General features: G+C 32.2%; 2 protein-coding genes across 4 annotated transcripts; one reads left to right on the top strand and one right to left on the bottom strand.

The window, feature by feature from the left end:
- Window positions 1–1,070: 1,070 nt before the first annotated feature.
- On the bottom strand, window positions 1,071–8,235 carry Aduk (unc-51 like kinase 3 homolog Aduk). Of its 2 annotated transcripts, none has more exons than XM_076894471.1 (8): window positions 8,022–8,235; window positions 5,805–5,956; window positions 5,108–5,322; window positions 4,786–5,012; window positions 3,445–3,706; window positions 3,174–3,371; window positions 2,267–2,451; window positions 1,071–1,229 (listed from the first exon to the last, which is right to left on the bottom strand). In XM_076894471.1, exons 1-8 carry the CDS (start codon window positions 8,106–8,108, stop codon window positions 1,125–1,127), a joined length of 1,431 nt encoding a protein of 476 aa, XP_076750586.1. In that variant the 5' UTR covers window positions 8,109–8,235; the 3' UTR covers window positions 1,071–1,124. The 2 variants fall into 2 exon arrangements, with proteins under 2 accessions (XP_076750586.1, XP_076750587.1); XM_076894472.1 differs by lacking the exon at window positions 8,022–8,235 and adding an exon at window positions 6,009–6,149 and having other exon boundaries at window positions 1,110–1,229.
- On the top strand, window positions 6,091–13,151 carry Ari-1 (E3 ubiquitin-protein ligase ariadne-1). 2 transcript variants are annotated; one of them, XM_076894469.1, is made up of 8 exons: window positions 6,091–6,203; window positions 10,676–10,944; window positions 11,070–11,243; window positions 11,331–11,396; window positions 11,508–11,723; window positions 11,817–12,374; window positions 12,456–12,682; window positions 12,846–13,151. In XM_076894469.1, exons 2-8 carry the CDS (start codon window positions 10,741–10,743, stop codon window positions 12,925–12,927), a joined length of 1,527 nt encoding a protein of 508 aa, XP_076750584.1. In that variant the 5' UTR covers window positions 6,091–6,203; window positions 10,676–10,740; the 3' UTR covers window positions 12,928–13,151. The 2 variants fall into 2 exon arrangements, with proteins under 2 accessions (XP_076750584.1, XP_076750585.1); XM_076894470.1 differs by lacking the exon at window positions 6,091–6,203 and adding an exon at window positions 10,086–10,218.
- The last annotated feature ends 536 nt before the right edge of the window (window positions 13,152–13,687 follow it).

The raw sequence follows: 13,687 nt of genomic DNA, 5'->3' as shown, positions 1-13,687 counted from the left end.
AAGGGGGGGAGGGTTGTTGCTCGGGAATGGGAATTTTCCATGACGCTTCGGGGCAACACCGACCGTTAGCTAGGTCACGTGGCTTTACCGGAAATCGCAAGGGCGACGCGCCACGACGCGCGCGCCCTCCAGTTCCGCTTTGGCTTTTCTTGCTTTCTTCCTGGAAATTATCCCTTTCGATTAATACGTTTTATTTCGTATACACGTTTTACTTGATTTTACTATTTTTCTTTCTACTTGCAAATGAATCACACGCAGTTGTATGCTTTTTAAAGTATCAAGGACAAATCGGTGTATCCTTGACACGAACTGTGCAACTATGCTTCACAATGTAAACAATATGTAATTAAAGCACTATAAACAGTTCATACAATTTATATGTTGTTGCGGTGAAATGAGACGAAATTATGTACATTTGGAACAAAAAATGCATTCGCATAGACGTCATGCGTTGAAAATTAATCCTTAGGAAAAAAGCGTAACAGTCAAAGTATTCTTAAATGAATCGTCACAAACTGATGGAATCGAATATCTTAAGACGTAAGTTGCTGCCTGAGAACGGCCGTGGTCGCAGTATTGCAGCATCATTTGTAAAATCGTAAAAAAGAAATGCGACCTAATATAATGGAGGTATACATCCCAATTTATATAAATTGTCATAAAAGTAATAAGAAGAGCGCGAAAAAGAGGGAGAGAGAGAGAAAAAGCAGGGCAAGTAAATATCAAATTGATGTATAAATGAACAATTTAATTAGTACCTATCACAAAATGTTTCCCTTTCACTGCTCCCTTTTTCCCGTTGTTAGCATAGTATTTCAATGAAAAACTAGTTATTCCACACGATAGTTATCGTGTGTATTTTTAGAAAAGTTTGTATCTAATAAAGAGATAGTGATATATTCCAGCTTTTACGCACTGCATAAATATGCAATGCATTATAAAATTATATTTATTGTATCGAAAAATTAAATATAAAATTCTTTATTTTTGCATGAATAAATAACAGCATTTTACACATACACACGCGTGCGCGCACACACAATACACACACATACAAGCCAACATAAACTAAACAAATAGAATGCATGTGAAAATAATATACCATATTAAATGGAAAATTTGATTTACTGCATTACGCATTGTTCACTAACGCGTTGCACGTTTTCTTCAATTTCTTTAGTAGCTAAAAGCCCTTTGGTGCTTTCGGCTTCCTTCATCCAAAATTGTATCTGTCAATTTACCATAACATTATTCAGTAGAAATAAAAAATGTGATACTACATATATGTATGTGTGTATGGCAAAAGAAATTTGAAAAGTATACATATACTGCAATTTAAGATTTTACTAACATTGATCTTTTATTTATATTAATATATACGCGTAAAAGTTCAACGATGTTTAATACTTCACTACATTAAAATTATTAAAACTAATGTCTAATTAGTATGCAGTTGTACAACTGAAACATGCATTAACGGAGGGAAAAGCACGCTGTGAAATGGTTTTTATTGCTATCGGAAATTTTCGATATTTCAAGTAAAACTGACTGAAATTAGTGTATAAATTGAAAATGGTACGAGAAAATATGATTTAATAAAAATCACTTTTATTTGTAGAAATAAATTAAACATTGTAAGCTATCATTTAAACAACTATTTAATTATTAAAAAACTGAATAATAATTGAAGGTAAAAAAGTAATGAATTAAAATTCAATTCATATTTTGTATAGCTTTAAGATGACTTGCTTTATGAATACATAAATATAAAATGAAATCCATTTATTATATTAGTAATAACACCCGTGGAAATAAAGTTGCAACTAAGAATACGAAAGATATTCAATTGTTTCGGTTCAATAAATTCTATTAGTTAAATTAAATTAAAACTAAGCAAATTCCCGTGAATAATTATATTAAAGAACATTTATCAATTTAATGAGAAATTTAATTTCAATGCAAATTCATCTATCATCTTGAAGAAGAGAGAAAAAACGATTATTAGTTAAATAAAAATTTTGCCTCTCCGCAGTTGGTGTCCTAATATGCGCTAGTATATCTACTACTCGTAGCCACGATCTCTACCATGAAATAATTTTACTATCTTTTTTTATTGTCAGATATATTTTATATTCGCATATAAGACAAGATATAAAATAAAACTTTGTTACACAGTTCTAGCAACTTTATGCTTAGTTAATCATGTACGATTAAGTTTAAAATTGACTGTAACAAAAAATTGATATTGATTATAGAATTTAATTACCTGTTTATGTAACAAATCTCTCCTTCGTCCTGGTGGTTCTTTGCCCAACATGGGTACCAACATTCCTAGACACGATTGAAATTTTTCTAACGCGAGCGCGTAATTTCCCTCTGCAAGGTATAGTTCGGCAACTTCTCCTATTTCGAGCGCATCCGCCATACCAGTTGTACTTTTGCTAAGCGTCCCTACCAATAAACAGTAAATTTGGTAATTCACGACAATTTTTACGCGCACATTAGATAATATCAAAACCGTAAATTGTATCACATGTTTAATGTACTTATCGTTTACCATCATAAAATAATATTTCCTTTAAACGAACAATATATTATATAGAATGAGTATCGAGTTTACGGTCGCTGACAAGTACAGCATTTCTTGCAATATTCAGCGACGAAGAAGAATCTTTAGTCGTCAGTAAAGACAGTACAAATTTCATTCCATCTCAATCAGTTTATTACATATACGATCATCATTTAGTCCGTTTTTTCTTTCATTAAAGAGAGAAAACGAGAGAAAGAGAAAGAGAGGGAGAGGCGTATTATTATGTCCAACCCGAGATGAATAATGAATAAATTATGAACTTTTTCACGTTCGCAATTGAAATTATATAATATCTACTACTACCAAGTATGATATACCAAGTCATTTTAATTTACTATATTTACCATAAAATTTAAGTGCGAAGACATTTGAACTATACTATAATTAAAAATTATGTTTTTTCCTTTAATATTTTTAATGTAATTCAATGTAATACGTATATATTAATCGTTATCTAAGAGATAACAGAAATATCATTTTATGAATTCTTTTATACAAAATAATGAATTAGAATAAAGTTATTGTATTAGTTTCATAGGTATAATCAAAAAGGTTATTATATTATAAAAATTTTAGTACGAACGTAGATCGTGATAGACAAACGATGGTTTGTCATTTGATGACGATATCCTCTGAATGGACGAGGAAGTTCCTTTATCTTTAATTTGTACGCATTTATCGTTGCTATTATCTATACAGGATGCTTTCAGTATTTCTGCTCTTTTAATATAATCATTTATGCGTGACCTTAAACTTTCTTTTCGTTTCAAGTCAGTCTCACCTAACAATTTATTAATATTTATAGTTTTATTATTCATTTATCCACGTATTTAATTTATATTACCCATTCTTACTTGTAACAATAGGTATGAAATATCTAAGAGCTTCACAATACAAATGAAATGCTTCTTTAGAATTTTTCTCCGCATCCATTTTCACAGCTCTCTGAACTAGTTTTGCTGCCTTTTCATAATTTTCCTTTGTCGGCGCGTGGACTAAATCCAAAAAGTCATGAGCGAAAAATTCATCGAATGTTATCCTTTCGTCAGGATTATGCTTCAATAAGGACAACAATAAATCTTTGCATTCAGGCGACACGTGTGATCCCTTGGGTAACTGCCATTTTATGGTACCAACGGTACATTAAACGTTATTAAAATAATAAAATAAACAAATTGTCAAAGTTAATACGCGTACATTGGTATTAATATGTATATAACATAAATTATTGATAAATCTCATTTAAATTAAATATGTACCTTGTTATATTTTTGATTTACAATTATGCATGAGTTTGTTTGTAAGTTCGATTTGAGTCTTTTTTATAAAGAATTTACAAATTGTTATATTTATTTATTAAGAAGTTCTAATTCTTTGATCATTGTAAAATTTATATATATTAGAACTATACTACACTTACTTGTACTGAACTATATATTTTTTTATATTTAGATGCAACTTAGAATTAGCGTATGTAGTAGCGTTAGTTAGAATATCCTATTTTTCATATAACACCAACACATTATATTGCTTGTTATACGTTCACAATAATATATTGTATGGTGTGATTATGTTATATAAGTAACTTATGTACATATTTTATTGATAAGATATAGACAGATAGTACAATATGTAACAAAAAAGTTCCAAGATAGCCTAAATAAAAAGTGCACCCATGTAACGATAAAAGTTGTATTCGTTCAAAGCAATCTATATATCATTTATACCAAATATTTAAAGGCAAAGTCCAAAATATGCACATTCTATATAACAATGTAACGCGTAACGCTGAATATTTTATAAGTTCTTTTTATCCTATCCTAATATCTACAAATCAATAAAAATGTTATATAGATATTAGACGATTGTAATATATTCTCTCATAAGAACTCCTTCGAACGTCATTAAAAGATAAAAAAATTACTAGTAAATTAATTGGGCGTGCGCTATGCAATGAGAGCAATGACTAACTTGCATTTGAATAATATCAATCATTTTCTCATTTTTTTATTCTACTACCTGCGCAATATCATTAGCATGCAATGGAGGCAATTCTAAACGAAACGCACTATTTATCTAAGAAACCAAACGTAATATAACAAAAATGACAATTTCTAGTTAGAATAAACGATACCAATAAAGAGGAGAGAATGTTAGACTATCGTTGTATAAAGCAGATAAAACGTTGTAATCACCTCTATAGGCCTGCTGTCCTTAATTTTGTCAGCTAGCTCCTGAAAACTACTGCTAGAGTACGGCGCTTTGCCGAAGAGGCATTCGTACATGATCACACCGACGCTCCATAAATCGACACGAGCATCGTACTTGCGTTTCAACAAAATTTCTGGCGCCATGTAAAGCGGGGAACCGCGAATTGCAAATTTGTGCTCTGTATTCGAAAGATACTGAGCGAAACCGAAATCTGAAATGAACATGAAAAAAAAAACCACGTCGTCGAATTCGTAGTACGAGAATTGAAAAGGGCTTGAAACAAAGAGCTTGAAATGTAAGACGAACCTCCGACTTTTAACGTTAATTGTGGCCGTCTTGTTAGCAACAAGTTCTGCGGTTTCAAATCCATGTGGGAAACATTGTTGTTACGTAGATACCTCAAAGCGAGTGCGAGCTGTTGTAAAAATCGACGGCAAATTTGTTCGGGTAACTGGTGCCTTCTCTTTATAAAACTCGATAGATCACCTCCATCACAGTACTCCATCGCAATGTAAATGTGCCTGTATTATGCTAGACGATAGATACGTGTCTTCGTTTGTGGTTCAAAATAATTAAAGGATTATAGATAGATTAAGAAGTAATTAGAAGAGTCGGAACAATATACAATAAATCAGGCATGAAATAAAGATACGTATTAGCGTTTGTATTTTGCGATCTTTTTTACTTCTAATCGCACATTTATAACATATACTTTCTTAGATTAATTATTGGCGATCGCTGTTCGTTTGTGTTATTTATGAATATATTTTATTGTATAAAATTATAAATAAAATTTGACGTTATACCATCGAAAGTTTCGAGCGCCCTTTACGAAGACACCCGTTAGCGGTCAATTATACTATATATATATATATATATATATATATATATATATATCATACTATATATATATATATATATATATATATATATATATATATATATATATATATATTATTATACTCGCTTACACGTAAAACCTTTCTACATTCAACGAACTAACCCTTCGTCCCAGAAAAAATCCTTCATTTCGACGATATGCTCGTGCCTTAGTATCTTCAGGAGATAGATCTCCGTGACGAGATTATCGATAGCTGATTTGGAGAGAGACGATTTATCTACACACTTGATTGCGACTACCTCCCGGCATCCATCCTACAAACGACCAACAATAGCATAGCGTTAGACTCGCCTTGAGATAACTTACAGTTCTTTCGAGCATCAGCGCGACCATCTTTTTCTGGCCACATCTCAAATCGGTGCGAACGCTCCGCGATACCGTCCCGCTGTTCAGTCATTGAAATATATTAAAGCAAGTTACATTTAAATCGATGACCCACTTAAATAAACCAACATTTTCCATGTGCTGAAGCAAGGAAAAGATTATAATATAGTGCACAAGGTTAGTGTATTCGTGTAAACTTCGATCGACTACAGAGACGTGAGCAAATGTATTACATTTCCGTCTATTTGCACAATACCATCAACTAGTATCGTCAAATAATAATATTCTGAAGGTCGTAGGAAAGTTAGATTTAATTAAGACCCATGAAGAATGTTACCATTTCCTTTTATTATTGTTATCTGAATTTCTTAATTATTTTTTATATTAGTAAATGAATATGTTATGAAAACAAAGTAAAAATAGTATACGCTGCACAAGTTCTGCGTTGCATCCCAAAATCTTATTGTTTTATGTTTAGTATCTTCGACGATGATGTCGACACGTACATGTGATACATTGAGTATCGATAACGACAACACGTGCTACCTTTCTATGTATCGGATATTTACCTACCATTTTTTTCTTTTATGTACAAATGATTTGTCGATAAAACGTATCAAACTGATGAGAGAAAAAATTAATGTTTCATAAATTCTATGATGGACTTAAAATATACGAAATTAGGTCTAATTACTCTTAATCGGCAGAGAGTAGTTTTATCACCCAATTCTAACTTAAATGTACAAGCGAAAATAGTTTAACAGCAAAGTCTGGAAAATAAAAAAACTATACTATTATACTTAATGTTATTTCAAGTTACAAAGCATTGATCATTCCAAAATCCTAATTATATAGATATAATTAAATGCAACAATAACATCGGGAGAAGTAACAAAATATAATGAAAAGCTAAGTTTTTCTAAATATTAATTTAAGAACACAAATTCTGAAAAACACTTGTTTCGTTTTATCGCGCATTACTAACAAGTATGTTTCCTAATATATGTACATATAGATTTGTTGAAACAATTCTGTGACATATAATTCAAATTCGACTAAAATATATTAATAAATTATATTAATTATTGTTCATTCATAAATTTTTAAATAATTACCCTTGTAAATAAATAAACGAGTAAATAGTATATATTATAAATTAATTTCACTTTCGTGAACAGTGCCAACATTCATGTTAAGAATAATTATACCGAATGTAAAACCTGTATAGTGCCACTCTGTTGCGAACGAAGTTTAAAAAATTAAATAGAAATAATATATATATATATATGATGAATTTTAAATCGCGACAAAAAGTATATGCATATATATATATATATATATGTTCAACGTTTGAGGTAACCATTATGCGTGAGAGTAATCATTAATCTTTCATTAAATTTAAATTAATTCAAATCTGCTAAAGATTAACTTTAAATTTAGATGCACAATTACCATAATTAAATTGATTATAATTGTCGGACATGCGTTAACAACGAATTTATATTAATTTATTTCTTTGACTAATTTTAAAATATATATGCGCAAATATACTTCATCAAGTTCCATAACTGCATTGCAGTATTCTGCTATTGGTTTATAAAAAGAAAAAATATGTATTGATATGTAAACATAACCTAGAAAAGCTCACTGTATTACACAATAGAAAATTCTAAAAATGTACAATCATGCCATATATATTTATGTATTGCAAAAAAGAAAAACAACTTCTTAATCTTAAAATATGATTTTCATAAAGCATGACATTCTTTTCATAAAGCAATTAATATATCTTTAAATTTGAATGATAAAATTTAACATTTTATTTGTATGTGAATAAAGCAAAAATAGTTGAAAACGTAAATTTTACGTACTTATATTTCTTTTTTTCTTTAGCGAATGTCGCGTGTGTGCTTTGTGGTATTCGCGAATCTAGCTACGACACTGTAGTCATATGGTTCGTAAAAACGTTTATACCGAACCTCAAAATGCACGTACCTTTTTAAACGCTTTATAAACAGTAGCGTAACTTCCCGAGCCAATTTTTTCTAACAAAGAATAATCACTTACGCTGGGCAAACTCATTTTGCCCGGTAACCATACAAGTCACTTTTGCATTTATCTCGAAAACTGTAACACTACGAGGTTAACTTAAACTTGACAGAACACAGTGAGTTCCTCCACTTGTCACTCGCGCATGCATTGGCGTAGTAACACAAAGTTGTGAACAATGTCCTTTGAATTTTTACTGTCCCATGTAAGTTGCGTATAATAATTATTTCAGGGAATACATTCAATTTTGAATAGCGATATAATTTTTATATTCACTTAATCTCGCTTTACGATACTAAATGTATTTTAAACAATTTATATACATTTATTTGGCATTAATTTACAGAATTGTTTATTTAACATTCAAGTTTTTCTTCAATAGCCATCGATTACATATTTTCTTACATTAAACAAAGAAACAGAATTGACCTGGTAATTATTATGAACTAATAATTGAAAACCGTACATTTTTGAATCGTTTACTGCTATTGGTTCGAAGCAATTCTGAGAATAACAGAATAACTGTACGAGTGGACATGGATGAAACATAATTTGCGACATTATTCGTGGTTTATTAAAAAGAAACATTTATAATTTTTTACTAATTTTATCACAAATGTCGCAAAGTTGCGCCCTTTGTAGAGACGCCCATGTGCGTCAGCTGTGCGTCGCATACGTAGCGTACTTCACGTAGTTAACTAAAGTCAGTAAGACGACAATTGGTGGCGAGACATTTCGTTTGTCGCGTCTCTCGTAGATTTTCGCTTCTTTGGTATAGTACTACGTGAAATTTTTCGTCCATTTTTGTCCACTACCGACCGATTATAACCTTAAGCCTTCAATAACGAGCGCAGAAAAAAAGTAACTACGTTTTCGACTCGATTGTAGGAGAAAAAATTATCATCGCACTGCTATAGACGTGACAGCAGTATTCGAGCTATAAGCTCGTCCCCTCTTCCATGGCAAATGGTGCATTCTAGATCAATTTATGGTTTTACCCGATTAGCCTACTAACTATTGTGATTTGTCGAATACAATGGCTGGAAAGATTATCGTGCATGGTAATACATCTTGTAAATTTTGTGATGTGTTTCAACATTGATAGATATCTAGAAATCTCGTAGTGTATTTAGTGTTTGTTTCGTGTTTATTAAACTCGTTGATTGATGTTTGATGTGTGTATGTGTGTGTGTGTGTATGCGCGCGCGCGCGCGCGCGTGTGTGTGTTCTGTGTGCGTGTGCGTGTATGTATTTGTTGGTAATTCTCTTGCGTTAAACGAGATTGGAACCATATCGGAATAAGTTTTCCTCGACTTGCTCGCATTTTAAGTTCGAGAGAACATTGTGCAGTGACTTGGTCGTATTCGTTGGATACATGGTGATACTTAAACGTAACAGTTGGAATTTAGTATTTGTATATAAGTTGTCCAAGAAAAGTTGTATATTCTATTTGTGATAAAATCGTGCAAGGTATTTCATTCTTATCGTTGTACTTGCTAATGTGATCGTTTGTAAACATTGTTCTTAACGTTATTAATTGTTCGATAATGGTGGAACGCAGCATTATCGAAGTGCTTGCTGAACAAAAATCATTGCAGCTAGTAAGACACTATTTTTAAGTAATGATAACGTCAATGACTTTTATTTAAATTATTTGCATTTTCATTTGTTACGATGTTTAGCCGCGCGATGTTGCATCGTGGCTTGGATGCTAAAACAATTTTTTTCGTTTTTGTAGAATTACCTGTAATCACTTTAATATTTATTTATGCTAGTCGATTATAATACCGTCTGTAAAATTGCGCATGAAATTATTGAATTCTAAAACAAAGCGTTAATAGAGACCAAGGAACAATGTAAAACATTGTAAAATATCAATTTGATAAACATGAAATACCATTGGATGGTGTACGGTAGACCGAAGCGTTCTGATTGGCTAACAGAACAGTAATTCGTTCACCGTTTCTCCGTGAAAATAGCATTTGGAATATCAGCTGCCGGAGTTCAATTCGGATGTTTTGGCAGCTGATTTTATTCTTAATTCTGTCGATTGTAAAAATATTTGAAAGTTTCAACCATTCTTACGCTAATTCGGGAATCGCTTCGCTGTCGCGATTCTAAATTTTGTGAAATAGTATTGACAGTAAGTAAAACGAAACGTACGATAAAGCTTCTTCCTTTATTCGGGAAGTAGCGAATGATGACGTCATGTGCTGAAACATAAGCTGTTTTCACCTTGTCCCGCTACAACAGTATTTCGCGGGTACAGGTGTGATATCTACATTTGTGGTATTGAAATTGAATCCAAATTAGTCGGCCGTGTCAGATACATTCGTGTTAATCATATAATTTTTGCGTTTCTTTTTTTTCAAACTTATCGGACACAAATTGAGATAAAAATGTGTCAGAATATACTGTTTTCGCTTGATTATGGTAGATACTTGTTCATCACTGGTTTCATTGTATCCAATGTATGTTTACAATGTTACTAATAAGACTAACTGTGTATCGAAAAGAAAAAAGAATTTAATCATTAAACTGTTAATCTCAGAAAATTGTATCTCTTGATCGCAATGTTATCTATCTTTTTTTTTATATAGGTGCAAAATATATAAAGTAAACATATATCGGTATATTGATTACCTAATAAACTAAAATATTCGCAATGGATTCGGAAGAAGAAACGTACGATGTCGATTCTGGCAATGAATCTAGTGGAGACGATGTGGATTTTGCAATGGAAATTGAGGCAGGAAATCCGAGGGAACAAGCGACCGACGTCGACGAATATCCTTTCGAAGTTTTGTCAACAGAAGAAATAGTGCAACATATGGTCGATTCCATCAAAGAAGTGAATACAGTCGTGGAAGTATGTGAAAGAATATAACTGGTTTCATAAAATTGAATAAACGGAATATAGGAAATGTTATGGAAAGAAAAAAAAGAAAAGAAAATTTGTTTGGTTCGTTAAAATTCCATGTCATTTAATTACAGATACCAGCCACGACTACGCGTATTCTATTGAATCATTTTAAATGGGACAAAGAAAAGTTAATGGAACGTTTTTATGATGGTGATCAGGAAAAATTGTTTGCGGAAGCACGAGTTGTCAATCCATTTAGAAATGGTCCGTTAATAAATAGAAGCCAGTCTTCTCAAAGCTCTCTGGTGAATAAAGTTCACTTTTTGTCATTTACTATTGCTTACGTACGAAAAACTATTGAGGTTGTAACGAGCATGTATTAACGTTTTTAGTCCAGAAGAATATCAACGAATGGTACGGAGGAATGTGGAATTTGTTTTACAATTCAACCATCCGCAGTATGTATACAAAAGGATATGTTGAATATACATACGTGCAGTATAATACGATTGTAACTGATATTAAAAAAGCATAATATAAATTTCTGACATGTTTCAATGAATATCTAGATGATGACTGGACTTGAATGCGGACATCGCTTTTGCACTGGCTGCTGGGGAGAGTATCTAACGACCAAAATTATGGAGGAAGGAGTCGGTCAAACAATTGCGTGCGCGGCACATGCTTGTGACATTTTGGTTGACGATGCCAGTGTTATGCGTCTCGTAAAAGACTCCAAAGTGAAATTGAAATATCAACATTTAATAACAAATAGTTTTGTTGAAGTAAATATTCTACAATTTTTTCCTTTTTACTCTACCGAGATACATGTGAATATATTTATATACTCGCTTGCTATTTCTTGTTTTGCCCTGTAGTGTAATAGGTTACTGAGATGGTGTCCATCTCCAGATTGTAATAACGCTATAAAAGTGCAGTACGTAGAGGCAAGACCCGTGACATGTAAATGTGGACATACATTTTGTTTCCATTGCGGTGAAAATTGGCACGACCCTGTGAAATGTCACTTGCTGCGTAAATGGATTAAAAAGTGCGACGACGATTCTGAAACGTCCAACTGGATTGCCGCCAATACTAAAGAATGCCCGAAATGTAACGTGACTATTGAAAAAGATGGTGGATGCAACCATATGGTGTGTAAAAATCAAAATTGTAAAACTGACTTTTGCTGGGTGTGTCTCGGGCCATGGGAACCGCATGGTTCCAGTTGGTACAATTGTAATCGTTATGACGAAGAGGAGGCTAAAGCGGCCAGAGATGCTCAAGAGAAATCGCGATCCGCATTACAGAGATACTTATTTTATTGTAACAGATATATAAATCATATGCAATCATTAAAATTCGAAAGTAAACTTTACGCTAGCGTTAAAGAAAGAATGGAAAGAATGCAACAGCATAATATGTCATGGATCGAGGTAAAGTTAATTGTAATTAAATGCAAAATGAACATTTTACCAAATAACTGTACAAACCGAGCTCTATTATAATCTTTGCAGGTACAATTTTTAAAGAAAGCAGTAGACATTTTGTGTTCCTGTAGACAGACTCTTATGTATACCTACGTTTTTGCTTACTATGTGCGAAAAAATAATCAATCTGTGATTTTTGAAGACAACCAAAAGGATCTAGAGGGCACCACGGAACGACTCTCGGAATACCTCGAACGAGATATTACAAGCGAAAATCTTGCTGATATTAAACAAAAAGTTCAAGATAAATATAGGTAAATTGTTCATTTATTCCCTTAACTTTTGCCTGCTTTAAAATAATATTAATAAGCGATAAATGAAATGAAATTCTACTATTTGAACTCTGTTATCTAACGTTTTTGTAAAATTTACTTGAATGATGCTTAAAATATATCCGTGTGTTATTTTTACTCGAAGGTATTGTGACAGCCGGAGGAAAGTGCTTTTAGAACATGTATATGAAGGTTACGAAAAGGATTGGTGGGACTACGTTGAATAGAGATCTGAACCGGCTATGTTTTTCGGGCGTGCAAGACAAGATTACTTCCTTGACACTTTTGCCCCAGCTGTGATAAATCAAGAAAGCTGACAAGGAACAAAAATAGAGCATGTCACCAAGTGATTTACGTGTTAGATATATTTTAAACGTAATACGATCTGTGGTAACACATATATCGTTAATGAAATTTTAAATTTATTAAACTCGAATCCTATTACACACCATCAGGCTAAATGTAAAATACTTTTGTATCAATTAATGATGCTAATTTGCGCTTGCTGTGTACTATTTATCGTTGCATATTTCGATCCTTCGCGAACATACCTTGCAATAATATTTTTAAATCTGAAATGAATTTTATATATCTCTAGTGACACGAGTCGAATGAGGGAAATGACTCTGGAGATACGAAAGAAATCGGACAGTATGTTGCTGTATTAAACAACAGTTTATCGGAAATTTGCTTAATATATTTTAATGCCATAGTATTATGATACATCGTACCTTTTCATATCACTAGAAACTCTCTAGAAAAGTGGTATTCGATTCTTAAATGAAACGACTTTTCCAGAGCTCTTTGCAAATAGTACATGAAAAGGTTTATAATAGAACTAGACTATCCTTAATCTGTCTTTTATTCTCAGTCCTGTGCACTCGATCTATGAAGGGATAATTGAACACAACAGGATTATCGGTGCAGATAATATTCATAAAATGTCTTACCATTCTTTGCTTTGTTTCGGACAATAATACGTCCAGG

Source organism: Xylocopa sonorina, chromosome 4 (assembly GCF_050948175.1).
Source record: "Xylocopa sonorina isolate GNS202 chromosome 4, iyXylSono1_principal, whole genome shotgun sequence".
NCBI classification, from domain to species: Eukaryota; Metazoa; Arthropoda; class Insecta; order Hymenoptera; family Apidae; genus Xylocopa; species Xylocopa sonorina.
Note: the sequence above shows the minus strand (reverse complement) of the source record. Positions and strands in the feature narration are given on the sequence as shown.

Coding starts and splice junctions, on each gene's coding strand:
- Aduk (XM_076894471.1), bottom strand. CDS start 8,108: ATGAGTTTGCCCAGCGTAAGTGATTATTCTTTGTTAGAAAAAATTGGC. Junction 5,957..8,021: donor TTTATAAAGCGTTTAAAAAG/GTACGTGCATTT, acceptor GGTCGTTTGTAG/GATGGATGCCGGGAGGTAGT. Junction 5,013..5,107: donor ATTAACGTTAAAAGTCGGAG/GTTCGTCTTACA, acceptor TGTTCATTTCAG/ATTTCGGTTTCGCTCAGTAT.
- Ari-1 (XM_076894469.1), top strand. CDS start 10,741: ATGGATTCGGAAGAAGAAACGTACGATGTCGATTCTGGCAATGAATCT. Junction 11,397..11,507: donor TTACAATTCAACCATCCGCA/GTATGTATACAA, acceptor ATGAATATCTAG/ATGATGACTGGACTTGAATG. Junction 12,375..12,455: donor ATAATATGTCATGGATCGAG/GTAAAGTTAATT, acceptor TAATCTTTGCAG/GTACAATTTTTAAAGAAAGC.